Source organism: Hyperolius riggenbachi, chromosome 3 (assembly GCF_040937935.1).
Source record: "Hyperolius riggenbachi isolate aHypRig1 chromosome 3, aHypRig1.pri, whole genome shotgun sequence".
In the NCBI taxonomy this organism is placed as follows: domain Eukaryota; kingdom Metazoa; phylum Chordata; class Amphibia; order Anura; family Hyperoliidae; genus Hyperolius; species Hyperolius riggenbachi.
In genome coordinates, this window is record NC_090648.1 from 109,616,852 (window position 1) to 109,639,044 (window position 22,193).

At 44.7% G+C, this 22,193-nt stretch overlaps 1 protein-coding gene across 3 annotated transcripts in view; it reads right to left on the bottom strand.

The window, feature by feature from the left end:
* Window positions 1-15,375: 15,375 nt before the first annotated feature.
* GCK (glucokinase) overlaps window positions 15,376-22,193 on the bottom strand; it is a 46,037-nt gene continuing 39,219 nt past the window's right edge. For all 3 annotated transcript variants that reach the window (XM_068274761.1, XM_068274760.1, XM_068274762.1), the window contains 2 exons: window positions 21,199-21,432; window positions 15,376-16,129 (listed from right to left, as the gene is read on the bottom strand). In XM_068274761.1, the coding sequence (XP_068130862.1) occupies window positions 15,985-16,129; window positions 21,199-21,432 (379 nt within the window). In that variant the 3' untranslated portion in view covers window positions 15,376-15,984. The remainder of the gene's footprint in view (window positions 16,130-21,198; window positions 21,433-22,193) is intronic.

Here is a 22,193-nt window from a genome sequence, read left to right on the forward strand (position 1 = left end):
TTTTATTTATTTAAAAAAAATTATATTATATATATATACATCCTGGGAGAGATGATTGCCCACCAACAGAAAGCTCTGTTGGTGGGCAGAAAAGGGAGAGGGGGAATCACTTGTGTGCTGAGTTTTATGGCCATGCAGCAAGACCTTAAAGCTGCAGTGTCCCATTTTGTAAAAAATGGCCTGGTCACTAGAGGGGTTTAACACCGCGCTCCTTAAGAAGTTAAGGGCCCTTTCACACTGGCAATGTAAGTCTATGGGGTAGTTCACATTGCCTGTGCTGCACTGGAAGTACCCTATCTAACGTGAGCGCCTATCTACGTTACCGTGCGGCTCCTGCTGCGACCTGTGGTGGACCAGAAGTCATGTAAGTCTATGGCGATGCATGTTTTTTAAAATGACCGCTGCAAGTTTTACGCGGCCCGCATGCGCGGAAGCATATTTTAGCAATACGCTTTCACACCCGTAATCGATTTGGCCACAGGAAGTGAGCGTCACTTCCTGCTCGGCCTGCTGCCAGATGGGGATTATCGCATTAGTAAAGGCTTGTTTTTGGCGGTGCGGCCTCTGCCTCTTCATCGATCTTCACCCAGGAAGGTGAATTCCTGCACACACTCAATCTTTTCATTGTCAACTGCTACCTTGATATCGCTGTCATCTACTGTTGTCATGATCTTGATATTTTTGATATTCAGGAGGAGGCATATCCGATGGTATATCTGATGCATACATGTAATTAAGGTGCTGGGAAATTTGGGTGCAGGGCAAAGCCGTAAAAACGGCCTACTCCTGCAAAAGTCCCGATGTAATTCACATTACAGCCTATGGCGGGGCATGGTACGCTCAAATTTCCTGCACTGTTTTTGCCTGTCTCAGTATCTGATATCTGTGTGTAAAACAGGTGAGTTTTATCAAGCGTTCATTATTTTCTGTTTACCGTAATAAAAAAACTAGTGATGATCGTAATCTGCAAATCACTACTAGGCTAAATTATGCATAATTTTTCGCAATTATGCATGCATGTAAATACAAATTCGTAATTCAATTGACTTTCTATAATCATTCGTAATTACTGCGGCTGGCTGCGGCCTGTGGCTCACTAACTAGCACACCGCCTTCCAGCACTGAGAGAAGAGTGACATCAGCGCTTGAACGTGGGGAGCAGATGAGTGAGCCCACTACAGAGGACTTTCCATACTGGGGCACCACCTATGTCTGGTTACAGGCTACCTATACTGGGCCACCACCACCTATACCTGGCTACCTATACTGGGTACTGGGCCACCACCTATACCTGGCTACCTATACTGGGGCACCACCTATACTTGGCTACCTTTACTGAGGGCACCACCTATACTTGGCTACCTTTACTGAGGGCACCACCTATACTTGGCTACTTATACTGGGGTGCCTATAGCTTGCTACCTATACTGGGGCAGCTGTACCTGGCTAACCTATACTGGTGCACCACCCATACCAGGCTACCTATACTGGGGGCATCTACACCAGGCTACCTATACTGGGGCACCACCTATAGCTGGCTACTTATACTGGGGGAACCTATACCTGGCTACCTATACAGGGGGCACCTATGCCTGGATACCTATACTGGGGGCACCTATACCTGGCTAGGGCAGGGGGATGAGCTGAGACAGAAGGGGACAAGAGGTAACACAGGGGGATAAAAGAGGCACAGGAAGAAAAGAGGGGGACAAAAGAGAAAGGATAAAGGATAAGAATGGACCTACAATTCCCTATCGCATTTGTTAACCGAGGACTACCTGTATTTTGCTAGTATTTGGCTCCACCCACAACATGCCATGGTCATGCCCACTTTTTGCCACATCACGCTGTGCATGCCGCTTTCTTCAGTGTCTGAGCCATGCACATTTTTCGCCACAACGCACTCTGCGCACGGACACGGAGGTGGGGTGGCTAGTGGGCGGGCACAGCAACCAGTTGGTGGGCCCAGGGTGGGGGCCCAGGCCTGATTATGTGTGAGGGGCCCCAAAATTTCTGATGGCGGCCCTGGGTACAAGTCAAAAAAAATAATTTTTCAAAAAGACCTTGTAGTTTTTCAGAAAATTGATTTTAAAAATGTAAAGAAAAATGTTGTTTAAACCCAGAAAAATGAGTTTAAAAAACATTTTTTTGGTATTTAAAAAAAACAAACAAAGCCAAAGCCAGCACAAAATTACGCGTAAACTATGTGTAAATTCATGCGCAATTTTGAATGGGAACAATTACCTAAGCAATTCATTACACTTTTGCCCCGAAATGTCGCATTAGGATTACAATGCGTAATTGCGTACTACAATGCGTAATTACGCATGGGCGTAATTTCTGCTCATCACTATGGAAAACTTTAAACACCCTATTCCTAGGTCATTTAGGGCAGCACGGTGGCGTAGTGATTAGCTCTCTCGCCTTGCAGCGCTGGGTCCCTGGTTCGAATCCCAGCCAGGGCACTATCTGCAAAGAGTTTGTATGTTCTCTCCGTGTCTGCGTGGGTTTCCTCCGGGCACTCCGGTTTCCTCCCACATTCCAAAAACATACGGATAAGTTAATTGGCTCCCCCTAAAAAAAAAAAAAAAAAAAAAAAAAAATTGGCCCTAGACTACAGTACTTACACTACATAATATAGACATATGGCAATGGTAGGGATTAGATTGTGAGCTCCTTTGAGGGACAGTTAGTGACAAGATATATATATATATATACACTGTACAGCGCTGCGTAATATGTCGGCACTATATAAATACTAAATAATAATAATAATAATTTGGTCTGTTAGGTGTATCATTGCCTCAAAAAAAAAAAAGTCCAGTAAATGTTTGCGGCTTCACATTTGTGGCGAGCGTGGAAATCCCCAGAATATTTGTATGATAAAATGATGTGAGGCTAGTATTGTACATTAGTTATGTTGTAGGCTCCCCCTAAGTTATATTCATATTTCATACCCAGTTCAGTGTTACATTTCCACCCAACACCACATCATGTTACAAACATCAAGGAGTCTTGCGTATCACAGAGTGAATGCTGGCTTTGATCGTGTTGACAGACTGTCTGTCTAGACCATGGTGACATATTTACAACTGCAGAAAGCTCAGAATTCTCCATGGCTGAACAGAATACATCTTCACATCTGTGTCGGTGAAACTGTGCAGCCTTCACTTAGATTTGGCATTTGCTGCTCTATTCTTATTACTGTTTAAAGTGTATGGGAACCGCATTTAAAAAAATGAGACAGATACTTACCCAAGGAGAGGGAAGGCTCTGGGTCCTATAGAGCCTTCCCGCTCCTCTCCTGGTCCCCTCGTTCCAGTGCTGGCTCGCCCAGTAGCAGTATTTGACTAATTTAGTCAAACACTGCTTTACCCGGCCGAAGGAGGCTTCAGAAGTCTTCAGGGAGCCCGAGTGCTCCTGAAGAAGGGCGGCCCTGTACTGCACCTGCGCAAGCACGCTCTCTTGCACGCTCACACCTGTGCAGTATGGAGCCGCACGTCTTCGGGAGACACGGCTCCCGAAGACTTCCAAATACCCTTTCGGTTGGGGATTGAAATGGGGGGAGCCAGCACAGGATAGAGAGCACCAAGAGAGAAGACGGAAGGCTCTATACGTACCAGATCCTTCCCTCTCCTTAGGTAAGTATTTGCTTCATTTTTTTTTAAATGCGGTTCCCATTCACTTGAAACAAACAAAGAAAAATCGCTTGAACAAAGGCCTCCTAGGATCCAAAAATACAAAATACCTTTATTGTGGACCAAATTCACAGCAATCGACACACAGTTAAAATACATTAAAAGTACACCAATCATGTGTTCTCGCTCCCCCCCCCCTTTTTGGGGGGCAGTTGCGGCGCTCCCGGGCGGTGGTTTCTTTGTGGGGGTGCTTGCACTGCCCTTCATTTCCTGGGGGTACAAGGAGGCCTACACGCTGTGCCCCTGTTGAGATGCAAGATTTTGCGTGGGCCAGCTCCTGCAGGAATGTCAGGAAGGTAGCCTTAGATCCTGCACAATCTGGTAGGCGATTGCAGCTTGCAACGCTTTGCCATTTTAATTAGACGAGAGTCCGTTTAAATTTGAATGAGTCATTAGACTTGAGGCGGCGAGTATATAAGTCAGGTGAAACTGGTCAGAAGCACACACCTTTCACTCTCCTTGGATTGCATTAAAATACATTAAAAACCTGAGAATCTCCAGAGTCCTTCATCCACCCCTCACACATTCCACCATGCACACCAGCCACGCTCCCCCCCCCCCCCCCCCCCATATTGGAAGAGAAGCTATCATCTGAGCAATTTTGTTTCTTTGCCTTAAAGAGACACTGAAGCGAAAAAAAATATATGATATAATGAATTGGTTGTGTACTATGAATAATTACTAGAAGATTAGCAGCAAAGAAAATATTCGCATACTTTTATTTTCAGGTATATAGTGTTTTTTCTAACATTGCATCATTCTCTAATATGTGCAGATTACACAACACTCAGCATTCAAAATGATTCTTTCAGAGCAGTCTGTGAAGTAATGACGTCTCCTCTAGCAGAGAAAAAGTAAATAGTCCAGGAACAGTTGAGATAATAAAAGTCAGATAACAGCCCTCTCCACGACTAACTTAGTCGGAGAGCTTAATGGCTTGTTTGCATAGAGATAACAACTGGAGTTTCTCAACTCTTCCTGTACTGGAAACAATTACACTGATGTATCTGATCTTAATGTTCTATTTCTTAGCTGTGCTACACATACAAATCATAATATCATTTTTTTTTTGCTTCAGTGTCTCTTTAAAGGGACAGTGCAATTGATGCAAATGTTTAATGATTCATTTAGTAGCTACTATCTGATGCAGCACTTACTCTCATGGTTTGAGCGTGGCTGGTGTGCATGGTGGAATGTGTGAGGGGTGGATGAGGGACTCCGGAGATTCTCAGGTTTTTAATTTATTTTAACTGTATGTCGATTGCTGTGAATTTGGTCCACAATAAAGGTATTTTGTATTTTTGGATCCTAGGAGGCCTTTGTTCAAGTTATTTTTCTTTGTTTGTTTAAACCTTGTGTGTAAGCTTTTTAAGGCCCTTGTAAGTTGATAATTAGGAGGAGTGATGTGCTCCCACATCAATCTTTCAACTTGGATCCTCTTTTGAGGACTGCTCTTTTTGCATTTATCTATTCTTATTACTGGCCCTTATTTGTAAAGTGCTAACAGATTACATGGCACTGTACATTAAAAACACCAGAATATGACACAGGTGCAGGGCCGGTTCTAGACTTTCTGCTCCCTGAAGCAAACTTTGGAGGATGTTGCTCCTTTTACTGGTGCCAATGGTCTGGCGGGTTAGAACGTAACACGGTCATTGGGCCAATCACTGCACTCGATCAGTAGCAGTGACCTAGCAGATGTCACTGCTACTTTTTTAATATAATTTATTGAAGAAAAGAGATTGCTTCCATATAAAATCAAGAATCTACAGTATCCACCATAGAATAAATTCCTCTCCCCCCCCCCCCTTTTCTCCCACATTTTACCACACAAAAAAAAACAAAACACATAACCCAACCAATAACAATCCCACCCCTCCTGATCTATACATCAGGATCCTCACTAGACCAAGAAAAAAGCCACAAAAGAACAAAAGAACTACCTGCCCTGCAGATTACAGTCTATCTTACAATTTCTTCATCAAGTGACTCCTCCTCTGCATCTCCATCATACTTCTGTATTCTACTGAATCTTGAATCTCAAACCATTTCTTCCACTTCTCATTAAAGGCCCCCAATTTATCCTGCTGAAGAGCTATCTGATTTTCAACATCCTTCAATACATTAACTTTACCAATCCCATCTCTGAGGGTAGGAAGATCCCGACATCTCCACTTAGCTGCCTGGAATCAAGCTTTTAGCAGCTATCAGTAGTTGGGGAACAATCGATCTCTTATAACTACTAATAGAATTCAACGTATCAAGATTCACTGCTACTGATCGAGTGTAGTGATTGGCTCACTGACGGTGCCGTGATCCTGCCCCCAAGAGCATCGGCACCAGTTGGCAAAAGGTGCAGTGGGCAGATGTGACTGACCAGTCTAGTGCTAGCTCCCCTGCCTGATTGGCCGCATGCCAAAGCATCCCTTCTGACTGGCCATGGTGATTTTTAGTCAGTGATGGGGTTTTACCATAGAATGGCACGGAAGGGCAGCAGGAGCCACCGGTCGAATGAGGACGGGGATGCGTGGATGACGAGGGTAGTGTGTGTGCCAGGAAGGCAGGCGGAATTCAGTCCCCTGGATTTTGACATCTGAATCACTAGATAGGCCAGAGGTGTAGCTATGGGTGGTCAAGGGGGGACATATCTCCCCGGGCGCAGCACTGTGAGGGCGCTCAGTACAGTCGCTGCACCCCCACAAGCGTGAGAGGCGGCTTCCTGAAGTGCCCCTGCTTCTCTCCCTCCCTCTGCAGAGGAGTGCAGAAGCATTAACAGCAGCAGAAAAAGCGGGGAACATCTGGCTATCTAAAGGGGGGGGGGCACATCTGCCTATCTAAAAGGGGCAAAGGAGGGCATATCTGGCTATCTAAGGGGGAGAACATCAGGCTATCTCAATGGGGGAAGGGGCTCATTTGGCTATCTAAGTGGCCATACATATACAGCATTTGTACATTTGACTCCACCCATGACTACATTCTGATGTGAGGCCACACCCATTTTGTCTGGTGGGGGCGCAAAAACTGTCTATGTCCCCGGGTGCTGAAAACCCTAGCTACGCCTCTGCAGGTGGCTTCAAGGTAGGTAGGTCCATCCCTGCACAGGAGGACTTGAGGACTCTACATAGTAAACTTTTTCTATGCTGTGCTGTGGTTAATAACAGTATGTACGGAAATTGAGTCTGCATCCACCGTAAGAAAAATAAAATCCAGGCTTTATTAGACTTCTAGGACAGACATTGGTGCAAAACAGCTGACGTGCATTGGACCACAGAACAGGCTGTAGTTATAGCTGGTTGGTAACTGACAGGCAGTGCATATTACAGTGCTGCGCATTGTTCCACTGCTGTCACTGTCAGCCACGCCTTTTTTACTCATGCAAATTTCAAATGTCACCTTGAGGACCAATAGGGCTTTCATTTAATGCATCTTGGACATCTTATAGTATTTGTATGTACAATATATTGCAGTTCATGTAAAACACAGATCACTAATGACACAGAAGGGGACAACTAAGTTGATTTAATACTTTTTAAAGATATACAACTCAGTAATATCATTCCAGTGCAGCATTCTACTGCCACAGGAAGAGTATGACATCATAGTTTAATATAATGCAAATTTCAATGTACAGTCCAACAATCGCATATAGCACTCCAACAACAATTTAAAATCAGTTAAAGCACAACTTACATGAGAAGATATATAATGAACACATGATCTATGCACCTGAAATTATATAAAGCCAGAACAATACAAGAAGTCACATAAATATATTTTTTACAGAGTTTACACCCATACATATTCTTTATATAGTAATTGTATTTGGATTTACTGTCATTCTTCATACATGGGGCCCAATCTAATTTACTTTTGTCTCCTAAATTTTCTCCTAGGTGATATTTTCACATCAATAAAATGCCTTTTAACTTAAAGCGGACCTGAAGATTACCTGGGGACTCTGCCAGCCCCCTGCAGCTGTCCTGTGCCCACGCCGTTTCCAAACTATCCTCCGTTCCCCGCCGCGGCTCCCTTTTGTTCACACCGACTTTAAAGTCGACATCCACTCCTCCTGCACGGCCCTGGCCACGAGTATCCTCATACACACTCCCATGGCAAGGAGAGTCCTGCACAAGCGCAGTACGAGAAAACCTATATTGCACATGCGCAGTACGCTCCCAGCGACAGGAGTGCAAAACAGGACACACGCGGCCAGGGCCACCCAGGGGCAGTGGACGGCGACTACCAGAAGCAAAAGTGAGCCGCGGCGGGGGAACAGAGGATCGTTTGGTAATGTCGCGGGCACCAGGAGGCTGAAGGGGGCTGGCAGAAGGTCCAGGTAACTGAAACTTTTTTTTTTCCAACTTCACGGCCGGCTTAAGCCAACAGCAAACAAGCAAATACTCAGAATAATTGTGACAGTACAATTTCACCTACTCTTTTGGTACCTTTTCAGTTGCAGAGTGCTGAAAAGTTATTTCAAACAGAAAATACAAAATAAACTCCTAGGAGAAAATTTAGGAGAAAAAATGAATTGAATAAGGTGTGTTAAAGTCCTCCAACGGTTTTTAGTAAAAATTACTCACAAGCACTAAATAACTGTCAACTGAAACAATCATTAAAGTCTATTTCACATAAGAACGTTTAAGAAACGATCACTGTACAGACATATTGTTTGGCCACACTGAGTCCTGTTCTATGGAGAGGGGAGGAGGAGAACAAGTGGCAAATTCAAGAAAATTGTTGGACAATAGCAGCCATTATTTGGGTCAAATGTTAGTGATCTGGCTTGGCAGATTGCTAGAAGAGATTGCAGGATGGACTGATGATAGTGACAGGTAATGAGAATCCAATATCTGTACATGGCTTTCATCTTGCTGCACTCCAATGTGTGTGTTATTCCTCAGTTATAGCCGCCTTCTGATAAACGGTGTAGAAGCATGTCCCTGTGTAACATCCTTCTTTTCCTGATGTAGTTCCCCCACAATTGCACCGCAAGTCTGCTGGTTGGCCCAGCTGTCTCTTGTCCCTTACCCGTCATAGGTAGCTACAGGTGCACCTTAGTATTAGTTAGCCAGAAGTACTCTCAAAATTAATATCTAGAAGAACCTCAGTACTAGGTAACCAGAAGAACCTCAGTATTAATAAGCTAGAGGTGCCCCCAAGTGTAAGGTAACCAGAAGAACCTCAGTATTAGGTTAATAGAGGTGCCCCTGACTGAAGGGAGATCTTGTCAGTGGAATGCCGAAAGGGGGGTGAGATACCTCTCATTTACACTCTCATCAGGACTCTACATAGGAGGGAGGCACTGCTGGAGGGGAGGGAGCCGCCTTTCCATCATCAGTCGCTTGTAGGCACGTGCCTACAGTGCCTTATGGTAAATCCAGCCCTGCTATTTTGTTAATTGAATTATGAAAATCTCCATAAACAATTGCCAGCATTTAATTCTGGTGTTTATTGTAACTGAATTTGGGACCCGGGTCTCTTTTGGGTAGATATTGGGTGATCACCTAAATAGACAAACTATCACCCAAATAAACATGAAGGATATGGTTGTAATTAAAAGTTCAGGAGGGAGATCTTTCCGTCTTGCCCTCAGGAAAAAATATTTAGAAATATGCAAGCAAACAATCTGTGATATTATTTCTTTGTGCTTACCGTACTTTACCACATGTTGGGAAATGAAATGTGTACTTTAATGGATACAGTTAAACAAAATAATAATCTTGAGATAAAACATATTTACACAGTCATACACTTATGAATTGAATGTCTTGTTTAATGTTACACCAATGACGTTAGAGTTTCATTGTAACGTGTAGCATTATGGTAACGCACTGCTGTAGTGCGTCACCTCTAAACACACATGTTACCAGGTACAGGAAAGAATACCTTTCATTGACTGTATGCTTTACTGTACCTACTGCTGTGCAACGGTAACACGGCGTTATACTGCGTTACAAATTGTTTTGTTGCGTTGTAATGTCCTACTGTGAACCTAGTCAGATATTTGTCTTTGGAGAGGGAGGCTCCGGATCCCATAGAGCAGGCTTTCTCAACCAGGGATCCCTGGAACCACGGAGTTCCTTGGGGATATTGCAGAGGTTCCCTGGCATTGTGCCTCTGGTGAGACTGGCCTCAGTTAGGCCCGGTTCACATTAGCGTTTGCTAACGGAACCAGCCGTATGATTACGTGGTCCGTCCCGCTGAAAAAAAAAATGTAGAAGGACCCAATTTTCCGGACTGTTTCGCTCAGCGGAGCGGAAACGGAAAGTTTTGCAGCACAATAGGAACCTATGGAAAACGGACGTTTTATAGCACACTAGCTGTAAAAACTGACCGTTTTGCAGGATCCAGATGGCCGGATCCGTACGGCCGGCTCCGGAAAAAAATGCAGACATGAACCAGGCCTTAGATGGGTGAACTACCTCCCTGGCTCCTCTGTAGAAAGAAGGGCTAAATTTGGGATCAGTATAAGAAGAAGTGCAGTAATAAAAAAGATGTGTCCCTGTGCACTCGCACCTGCGCAGTACATAGCCACCCATATTTGGAAGCAGTCAGAGACATGAGAAGCCTTCCGAGGATTCTCAAGGCACGGACTTACACTGGGGGACAGCAGTGGACTTAGCGCACAGAGAGAGGACCAGGAAAGGCTCTATGAGATCCAGAGCCTTCAGTTCCCGTAAATAAATATCGAACCTTTTTTTCAGGTTACCTTACCTCACACATTTACTTTAACTGTGAAATCCACGGGGTCAGAATTAGCCACTACTAAATACCTCTGGGAACAGGAAGAAAATAACATTACTAAGATTAAAACAGCTTCTATGGAATGTGAAGAGGATAATGAGTGATAAGGCGCCCTGTCTGAAAACTAGGAACCAGCCATTGAGAACCCTCCTATGGAATACATGAACTCTTTCTGAAGCTGGAAAGATGGGTGAGCTATTTCAGGAAACACAGGCACTGCAGCTATTAGTAAGGTTACATGGACAGACAGAGATAACAGAGAATATACAATAAGCTTCCCAGGGTGTGATCGGCATTGCAGAGGCATGGGTATTGTTCTGAGCAATAACATCAACAAATTCATGTCAGGGTTATTGGCCAGTATATGACAGAACAACAGTAGTTAAAATGGCAGCTGAACTAATGAATCATTTAACCAGCTGAGCGGTCTGGACGAGCTCAGCTCGTCCAACACCGCCAGCGGCTGCCGCTCAGGCCCTGCTGGGCCGATTTTAATGAAATAAAAAGCAGCACACGCAGCCGGCACTTTGCCAGCCGCGTGTGCTGCCTGATCGCCGCCGCTCTGCGGCGATTCGCCGCAAGCAGCGGCGAAAGAGGGCCCCCCTAGCCGCCTGAGCCCTGCGCAGCCGGAACAAAAAGTTCCGGCCAGCGCTAAGGGCTGGATCGGAGGCGGCTGACGTCAGGACGTCGGCTGACGTCGATGACGTCACTCCGCTCGTCGCTATGGCGACGATATAAGCAAAACAAGGAAGGCCGCTCATTGCGGCCTTCCTTGTTTATTCTGGGCGCCGGAGGCGATCGGAAGATCGCCTCCGGAGCGCCCTCTAGTGGGCTTTCATGCAGCCAACTTTCAGTTGGCTGCATGAAATAGTTTTTTTTTTATTTAAAAAAAACCCTCCCGCAGCCACCCTGGCGATTTAATCAGAACGCCAGGGTGGTTAAGTACTGTATGTATTCCAACTCAAGACTATTCAGAGGGATCGATACAGCAATTCTGTTAAGAGGTGCAAAATGCAATCTCTATATCCAAGTTCAATAATTTATCATAATAAAAAGAAGTTCTAAAACTCCTCGACCAATAGATTAATAAGGACCACCAATTATTAGCGCAGGACGCTATTGCGGGCTGGAACGCGGAAAAAGCTACGTGTGGCTCGGGGGACACAGGCGCAGTTGCCATTGACTTACAAGTTGACGGTAATGAAACTAGCTGGTGGCGGGAGAATGGAGAAACGTGGCAGACAGGCGCGGGACAGGAAGGCTGCACGGGGCTGGCAGAAGCCCAAGGTAAGTGGAACACTTGCTTTTAATACATTCTTCAGTTTCGCTTTAAAAGGCATTTTATTGACAAAGTGTGAAAATATCACTTAGGTGAGGTGAAAAGGAGAGAAAAGACTTGATAGGTCCAATGATGCTGTGCTGAAGATGGTAGAGAAAAACAGAGGATTGATGGATGAAGAGAAAATACAAAATAATGCCTATTATGGACATATTTTTTTCATGGCTGCTTGCAAAGAACATTCTTTGAGGGGCTGGTTGAAGGCATAGGAGTAGAGGGAGACACAGAGGGGGCTAGGCAAAAACATTAAATAATGCATTTATTACTTGACATATGAAAAATGCATTTATTACTTGACATATGAAAAATTCTGCAGGAAAGCTCAATACAGGATGTGCTGGAGACTCACAATGACCGACCTCCTAGAAGGAAAAAGTCTAAATTCCATCAGCGGCGTCGCTAGCCCTATTTTAGGGGGGCCTGTGCCCCCAACATCTCAGCGGGTGCCCCCAATCTATTTGCAGGGGTGCCCGCTCGCCGCCGCTGCCCCTCCCCGCTGGCCGCCGCTGCCGTCAGACCTCGATTAGCCGGCGACCACTAGTGCGGACGCTAGGACCTAGCACACCGCACTGATATGCGGAAGTGACATCACTTCCGCATATAGAGCGTGGTGCACCCGCTCTAACTGGTCAGGTCACCGGCTGATACTGAGGTCTGACATTGCTGCTGGGAGGTGAGTACCTGTCACTACCTAACCTAGGGGGCGCCGCCTGTCACTCACTACCTAACCGGGGGGTCCCTGTCACTCACTACCTAACCTGGGGGGTCCCTGTCACTCACTACCTAACATGGGGGGCGCGGCCTGTCACTCACTGCCTAACCTGGGGGTCCCTGTCACTCACTACCTAACCTGGGGTGTCCCTGTCACTCACTACCTAACCTGGGGGGTGCCTGTCACTCACTACCTAACCTGGGAGGTCCCTGTCACTCACTACCTAACCTAGGGGGCGCCTGTCACTCACTACCTAACCTGGGGGTCCCTGTCACTCACTACCTAACCTGGGGGTCCCTGTCACTCACTACCTAACCTGGGGGGTCCCCGTCACTCACTACCTAACCTGGGGGTCCCTGTCACTCACTACCTAACCTGGGTGTCCCTGTCACTCACTACCTAACCTGGGGGTCCCTGTCACTCACTACCTAACCTGGGGGTCCCTGTCACTCACTACCTAACCTGGGGGTCCCTGTCACTCACTACCTAATCTGGGGGGTCCCTGTCACTCACTACCTAACCTGGGGGTCCCTGTCACTCACTACCTGTCCTCGGCCACAGCATCACCGCCAGCCAGGCGACAGCATCACTGCCAGGCCTTTCAGCCCACACATCATCCCCAATCCAGCCAAAAACAGTAATGCCAGCCAGGCACAGCAGCCAGTAGAGGAGAATTCAGAAGCCAAGTGAGATGTGTCTACCATATTAAGTGGGCATTCTGCCTATTTATGTGAAATGCTGTCTATTTATGTGCCTCATGACTGCTGAATTTGTCTTGTTGGGGGCCTCATGATTGCTGAATTTGTCTGGTTGGGGACCTCATGATTTGTTGGTGGCCTCATGATTACTGAATTTGTCATGTTGATGGCCTCATGATTGCTGAATTTGTCTTCTTGGGGGGCCTCATGATTACTGAATTTGTCTTGATAGGGGCCTCACGATTGCCGAATTTGTCTAGTTGGGGGTCACATGATTGCTAACTGCGAGATTATGGGAAAAGCTGAATCATCATCATATGAGACAAAAGCATTAAACCTACTTTTTTAGCTTTTTAAAACAGAAAATAAAACTGGGAGGTTCTAAAAAAATGAGTAGGATGGATGAGTCATCGTCATCAACGATGACTCATCAGGGGCCCCTGATGAGTCATCGTTGATGACGAAACCGGTAGGGCGGAGCCTAGAGAGACGTGCTGAGGGAGGAAGGAGATCACACGCAGCCTAGACCGGAACTTTCTGGAGGCAATGGTGACTATGTGATGGGCTTTTTATCAAGAGATATTTAATGTACGCACATACATTTTTAAGCGAGAAGCTTTTATTAAACGATTTTACACATGATTAGCCCTTCTGTTTTATGAGGTATAAAAATACATGGAGGCAACAACGTTGAGAGATATATGAACAGAAAAGAAACTATCTGGTGAGCGGGGAATGAAAGGGGGGGTGTGACCCCTACCCCTGGTGGAAGTGAATGCTTGCACTACCTGTGTGGTCTTTTATGTGCGGCTGTGGAAGCACATAGGTGAATAAGCAGAATTTAAGCATTCTGCACTATGATATGTCTCTTGTTATGATTTCTATTTAAAGGTGTATACATGTCTGAAGACCCAAGCATCTGAGGATGGTTGCAGTTATGGGACATTCAGCGCTAGTACCGTGGAATATATTGACTTGTGACCTGAGGAAGTTTTGTATACTGTGGCGCCCCACCAAACTATACAGCTTGTATTGAACATACTTAAGTGAGGAATTTTAGCACGGTTTTATACTCTGTTGCTTGACAGCCTGTGACTTTGCACTGCATCTATATCAGTCTTTATGTAGTCCACAGTTCGCTGTTCCCATATAGTTGCTACTAGACAAACTTTTCGTTACAAACATGAACTTGGATGTGAGAGTTGGATGAATACCCACAGACATCTGGACACCTCTACACCATACAGATCAATACTGAAACCACTATTCCTTGCACTGTGATTTTAGAAATCCAATTACAAAAAGTTTATTTGATTATATCCCTCCTAGAAAAACCCAGTATCTGGCAATAAGGGCCCGTTTCCACTAGCCAGATGCTTTTCGTAGCGCATACAGACACAGGTGTCCAATGAACAATTATCACCTGGGGAAAACTAAGGACAAAAAGTGAATTGCGTATGGGGCCATGGGCCATATGCAATTAACTTTTTCTCCTGAGTTTTCTCCTAAGAGATAATTTTTCATCTTCGATTTAAAATAACTTTTTAGCACTCTGCAAAGGAAAAAGTACCAAAAAGTAGGTGAAAAAGTACTGTCAAAATTATTTTGAGTATTTGTTTGTTTGCTGGTGGTTTTAAAGGTGTTTTATTTACAAGTTGTGAAAATATTACCTGGGAGAAAACTCAGGTGAAAAAGTGAATTGCATATGGGGCCATGTCTTTTAAAGCAACAGCAAGAGAGAGTACGTCTCCTACTTTTTTGGAACTTTTTTAAATTGCAAAGTGCTGAAATGAAATTTTCAAATGAACTTGAAAAATGATCTCCTAGGAGACAACTCAAGAGAAATAATAAATTGCATATGGGCCTATGGCTGAATTTTCTCCTAGAATATATTTTTTATCTCAATAACTTTTTCACTCTGAGGCCCATATGCAATTAACTTTTTCTGCTAGGATAACTTTTTCATTTTCTATTTAAAATAACTTTTTTTTTTTTTTAGCACTTATCAACTTAAAAAGTACAGAATAGTAAAATAAAAGTTACTATCAAAATGATTTTGAATATTTTCTTGCTTTCTGGTGGCTTAAAATGCATTTTATTAACAAGTTTAAAAATATCACCTGGGAGAAAACTCATAATTGAAAAAGTGCCAAAACACAGGTGAAAAAAGTACTGTCAAAATTATTCTGAGTATTTTCCGGCTTGCCGGTGGCTTAAAAGGCATTTTATTGATATTATGTGAAAATATCACCAAGGAGAACATTTAGGAGAAAGAAAAAGCACATTGAATAAGGGCCAATAACACTGTTCACAAGGTGGATATAGATTCTTACTTCAATATGTTACACTATACAATATTCATTATTTTAATAAATCAAGGGTATTCCATTTCTTTCCCATAAACACCCATCTTTGATGGATATTTTTCAAAGCGTCCTTTTTAAAAATCAGTGGACTTGTGAGAATTTGTTGAAAGATTTATCGATTTAATAAGGGCAGGTGGTCATAGCTGGTGGTATATGAAAAATGCCTTATCGTTCTGTACAGGTTGAATACATTATATATTTTTCACATACATTGGCTGAATACTGAAGCTGGGTAGCAATGCTCTGCCCTGAGAGGAGATGCTCTGCAGGATTAATTGAATAGCCTTTCTTCTATAGTTCTATGATGGGTTTGAAGTTCTGAAGATGATTTGGTCTGATGATAAACAGCCTTGCAGAGTCTTGGTCAATGTTGAGAGGAGGCATGAGTAAGGCCTCCCGGGGGATGGGATAAAATACTGCAAAGCTAATGACCAATAAGACAGGCCATCTTGTATGCCACAGCCGATATAAGAGCAGCTCCTCGCCCGCTGCCTTCCTCTGATTGGATGAAGGTGATGTCACAGTCGGGGACCAATTTGTGAACTGTAGCATGAAATTTATCTTTGAAGCTGGAAGACAGAAAATAAAATGACATTACCTGCATGGACCTGTCAATACGGGTTTATTATGTGTCTGATAAGATAGACTTTATTGCACCAAAAAGAGGCATTTCTGCTTGAGGGTAAGGCAGCCTAAAAGAGTAATGTTATCCTATTTAGAAAAGCTGCCTTTATGTATGTGAAACATTTGAATGCAATATCTGTGGCTCTATTTTTTTTTTTTGACAAATAACATTTAGCATAGAAACACATACAAACAGAACTCATACCCAACCCACCTACCCCCATCTCCCAAGCACCCTACGGTCTGTCCCTGAGCCCAATAATCAGACATTATTGCATAGTTAGGGTTTCACCCATAAAATTACTAGTTAGACTTGGCTTGACTCAAAGTCACATGGCTTTGTAACATGAGAGTCATGACATGACATGACAGTCAGCATCTGACACTCTTACCTATGGCTTATGGGAGGCTTTATAGCCAGCTGTGGGGGAGCAATGAATTATCCTTCTGATGCACGTAAGGATTCCCCTCTGCTTGGGCTGATAGTCGTTGGACCATCCCAATGGCATTTTCAGCTCCCGGGAGCACTGTAGCAAAACTGTAATTTGCATTCCTGAAGAGATGCAGAGATGTAGCAAGACAGCTATCAACAGGATAGCAGTCAAATTGCAATCAACACGAGCAGAATATGCCACACCACAATCAAGACTACTGATGAAGACGTGGCTTCCAGAAAAGGACCCCAAAGACTTTTAGCACAATACAAATAATAAGATATTACAACTTCCTGTTTATTTTGTTGATTTTAACTTTGAAACTCCCAGGAGAGCCCTAGTGGTGGCACTTGTCTGATCACTCCTGAAAGAAGTTTGCTGAATCAAACCCCATTATTTTAAATTGCCTTATACTTTATTTATTTGAATTCAAATGCTCTGTCACTTTGCACTGATTACAACAGAGCTTCTCAAGAACTGGGAGCACAGGAGCTCTCTACCAGGGCCGGTTTTATACTTTTTTCTGCCTGAGGCAAACTTGTGAGGATTCGCCCAGTCCCCACTCCCAGTTCCCGATTTGGAATGATCGCACAGCACCTGACAATTTATTCTGCCTCAGTCAGCAAGAGAGCATATGCAACAACTTGAGGCATGACATGCTGCAGCTCAACACAATAACACACTGGCTGGCTGGCAGGCTGGCTGGCTGGCTGGCTAAGAGTCAACAAACAAACTGGTCACCCTCAGCCAGTCGGCAGTCCTCCATTCCTCCTCAGTCAGGACAGCAGTGCCACCTCCTCCCTTCTGCTGTGCAAGTCAAATGAAACTGCTGCTCTCCTGCCTCCTCACACACTGTGAGACTCCTCACACAGCACAACAAGCTGATTTTCCCTAATAATGACCTCTTCACCTCGCTCTCCTCTCGCTCCTCCTACTCTGACTGCATGCTGTTAGTATAAACGCGTGTACAAAAATGCTGCACCTGTAATCTCAGCTCCTGATGGAAGTTTTTCATCTTGCTTCATGAGAGAACCGTCCCTGCTCTCTACTCACTGTTCTTGCTTTGTGCAGGAAGAGGAATGTGCTGTCTGTACTAAAAAAAATGTAATACAGAGTACAGATCCCAGACTAAAAAAGTAATGCAACTTGGGCCTACTGTCTGTTTTGGAAATGTATTGCAAGCTGAATATTGGAGTGTTTAATAAAATTAAATTGCCAAAAATATTTGCACAGCGCTGTTACTGGTATGTTGCAATTTTTGCAGAACGGGGTCTGACAAAGGAAAGTTATACTTCCATAAGCTAAATCTTTTGGGTCCTTTCACACTCCAGCTGTTACGTTGGGCTACGTCACAGAAAATCGTTGCATTACGGTGCAGAAAAAAATGATAGTCCTATGGGGTTAACAAATTGATTGGCTTGCCGCGGGTACCTACGCAGTAATGCATTGCATGCATACAGTATGACGTGTGTGTTTACTTGTGAGGCATACTTGAATAGTACTGTATGCCGCACTGTATGACTGCACCCCCATGAAGGTGCAATGTGACCTTTCAGCACTGTTGCAGTGCAATTGAAGAATAATCACACAGCAACAGATTCAGCAGTGTTTACCCAGCTGGGCGTTCTATTAAGATCGCCAGGCTGGCGACTGGACGTTTTTTTTTTTAATAAAAAAAAAACTATTGCATGCAGCCAACTGAAAGTTGGCTGTATGAAAGCCTAATAGAGGGCGCTCCTAATGCGTACTTCTGATCGCCTCCGGCGATCAGAAGTAACAAGAAAGGCCGCAATGAGCGGCCCTTCTTGTTATGCTTTCCTCGTCGCCATGGTCCTGACGTCAGCCGCCTCCGATCCAGCCCTTAGCGCTGGCCGGAACTGTTTGGTCCGGCTGCGCTGGGCTCGGGCGGCTGGGGGGACCCTTTTTCGCCGCTGCACGCGGCGGATCGCCGTGCTGCGGCGGCGATTAGGTAGCGCACGCGGCTGGCAAAGTGCCGGCTGCGTGTGCCCCTTTTTATTTGATTAAAATCGGCTCAGCAGGGCCTGAGCGGCAGCCTCCGGCGGTAATGGACGAGCTGAGCTCGTCCATACCGCCAGGCTGGTTAAAGAAGATCTTTAGTGAAAAGGGTTAAAAATAATTAAATACATTGCAAAGTGAGAAGTAAAAAAATTGAAGAGAGATCAAGATATGATTGATATTCGCCATGTAATTTGTTCATATTGTTTGATCCTGCTCATAATTATCTTTACTCCTGGAGCACAAGAAAAAAAACAACTAAACAGCACCACCTGTCATTTATAACCACACCCCCTAACAATGCAATAGGCTAAAAAGGTTGTTTGTTTATAGATATACAGTACATATGCACAGAGGGATATACTGGTTGCTTGGCAGATGGAAACAGCCATTATTTCCCAACATGCAACAATGCTCACAGACAGGAAGAAGACAGGACCTAGGTCCTGACATCACACTGTGGGAGGGGTTTCACCACAATATCATCCATGCAGACCCATGATGATCTGTTTGAGAAAAGGTGAACATTTCATATGGGAAAGGGGGTATCAGCTACTGATTGGAATGAAGTTCAATCCTTGGTTACAGTTCTTCTTTAACCACTTTCACCTCCTGGACGTAGTAGCTACGTCCAGGAGGCCATGTGCGTACATGTTACGCTTATAGTGACGTCATGTAAACAAAGCTAAGGTTGCCATCTTGTGGCCAAAAAGTCAATCTACATCTACATAAAAAATAAAATAAAATAAACATATATTTACATAAAAAAAATTACTATTTACATCCCACCCTCCCAAAAATACCCAAATAAAATGTTTGATAATGATAAAAAAAACATTACAATAATAAAAAAAAACACATAAATATTTACCTAAGGGTCTAAACTTTTTACATATCTATCTAAAGATGAAATATTTCTCTCTTTTTTTTTATTTTTATTTTTTTTATTATAAGCTTGTAAATAGTGATGGATGCAAAATAGAAAAAATGCACTTTTATTTCCAAATAAAATATTGTCGCCATACATTGTGATAGGGACATAATCTAAACAGTGTAATAACCAGGACAAATGGGCAAATACAATACGTGGGTTTTAATTATGGAGGCATGTATTATTTTAAAACGTTTTTTTTTCTTATTCTTACTGTTAAAATGCATTAACAGTAAGGTGGCTCTTAGCAAAATGTACCACCCAAAGAAAGCCTAATTGGTGGCGGAAAAAACAAGATGTAGATCAGTTCATTGTGATAAGTAGTGCTAAAGTTATAGGCTAATGAATGGGAGGTGAACATTGCTCGGATGCATAAAGTGAAAAAGACTGAGGGCTGAAGTGGTTAAAGAGACTCTGAAGCAAGAATAAATCTCGCTTCAGAGCTCATAGTTAGCAGGGGCTATCCCACGGCTAAACTTGGGTCCCTTACCCCCCGAAATCCCCTCCGTGCAGCCGGGGACCTCTTCCTGATTAAGGCAGGGCTAACCGCCGCAGCCCTGCCCCACGCGCGTCTGTCAGCGCGTATCTCCGCCTCTCCCCCGCCCCTCTCAGTCTTCCTTCACTGAGAGGGGCGGGGGAGAGGCGGCAATGCACCGCTGATAGACGCACTGAGAGGCAGGGCTGCAGCCGTTAGCCCTGCCTCTAGGAGCAGCAAAATCTACGACCAATTTGGTCGTTGATTTTGGGGGGGGGGGGGGTTGGGGGTGAAGGGACCCCCGTTTAGCCCCTGCTAACTATGAGCTCTGAAGTGAGAATTATTCTCGCTTCAGTGTCTCTAGGCCCGGTTCACATTAGCGGTTGTTTGCCAAACGGACCGGATGACCTGACCGGATCCGGACCGGATCCGGATCGGAACCGTACGGTTCTGATCCGGATCCGATCCGGATCCGGTCAGGTTGCATCAGGTGGTAATCAGGATGCGATCCGGATCCGTTTGGCAAAGTAACGTAAAAAAAAAAAAAAAAATGTTGGGGTCTGGGAGGTCAGCAGAAGGGGGACCTGTGGAATCAGGCCCTCTGCTGTTTAGCACTCACCTCCACCTCCGACATGCTGCCAACATCCTGCCAACACCTCCAGCTCGTGCTGCTCCACTCCAAAATGCTTGCCCATGTGTCCCCAGCCAATATCGCCGCAAAAATCCGCATAGGAAGTGGGGTAGAACATCCGGATTTCTCAGCCAGTGTGTTGTGCGGCCTCCGGTTCCCATTTGTTTGTATTGGCCGGATGGTGCAGTCCGGCTCCGCCCCGGATACGGCTGCCGGAGGGGCCGGATGTAAAAATAGCGCATGTTGGAACGGAGGCCGGAGTCCGGATCCGGCCCGGATCCGGTCCGGCTCCGGTTCTGCAGAACGGACCCATGTGAACGGACGCATAGGCTTTAATTGCTATGCCGTGCGTCCGTTCCGTCCGTTCTGCAGGCGGTGCGGCTCCGGCACGGCGATTCCGGAGGGCCACCGCAAGTGTGAACCGGGCCTAAGGGGCCTTCAAGAAATTACTGTTAGTAGGAATATAGAGGATGGCATACAGTACTCAACCTTCCTTTGCTAATATAATGCCTTATAAGGAAGCTCACCTAGGATGCAGTTTGTAAACAGATCCATCCACCCCAACAGTGATCCTCAGGATATCCTCCCCTCGGTTTTTGTGCATACGGTGGAGAATAGCAGCCAGGCCAGCACCACACATGAAGGCTGCTCGTGTGGACACACTTTCACAGGCCATGCGCACAGCTTGACAGTCCCCCAGTGTGGGCTGCAGGCCCAGTGTCCGCAGGATGTTGCATGTCTGTTTGAAATCTGAAGAATCTCTGAAATAACGAAAATAATGCAATGGCTTTAGCTGAGGACAGTAAGATAATAAAGAAAAGGGATGAATAAGATGCATAGCAAGTTGCAAGACACAAAATGGTGAGAGAGCCCTGCCCTTGCAAGCTTACAATCTAAAGGGTTAGGGAAGAAACAAGAGGTGGGGTAGCATACAATAAACATACTTAGAGGCATAGTGTTTTTAGGATATCTAGAAGAGTGAGTGTAACTTTAGATCAAAGGGGGAATAGCCTAAGGTAGAGGGTATGCTTGTCAGAAACAGTGAGCTTTGAGGAAGCGTTTAATGATTTCAAAGGTTGGAGAGTGACGGATGTGCTGTGGAAGGGCATTCAAGAGGAGAAGTGAAGCACGTGTGAAATCTTGTATACGTGAATGTGAGGAGGTAAGGGCAAAAGAAGGTCATGTGCAGATTGAGGTTGGGTTGGCATCTGAAAACTATCATGTTACTTTGGTCACTGTAATTACCAATTCTGTATTTAGTATCCATTTTGTATCCATTCTGTATTTTATATATTGGTGTATACCATTGTCTGTATTATTATGTATCCCATGTTTGTACAGCGCCATGGTGTACAGCAGCAAAAAATCAATAATAACTAGAACTAGAGTGGGAAAAGAAAGGGGAAGGGGGCAATAGCATGAGGCAACAAAAAGTGGTCATTCAACAATAAAGATAACCTAGAGGGTTAAGATGGTTGCGCTGTTAACAGTGTAACGGCCCGTTCACACTAAAGGTCGTTTT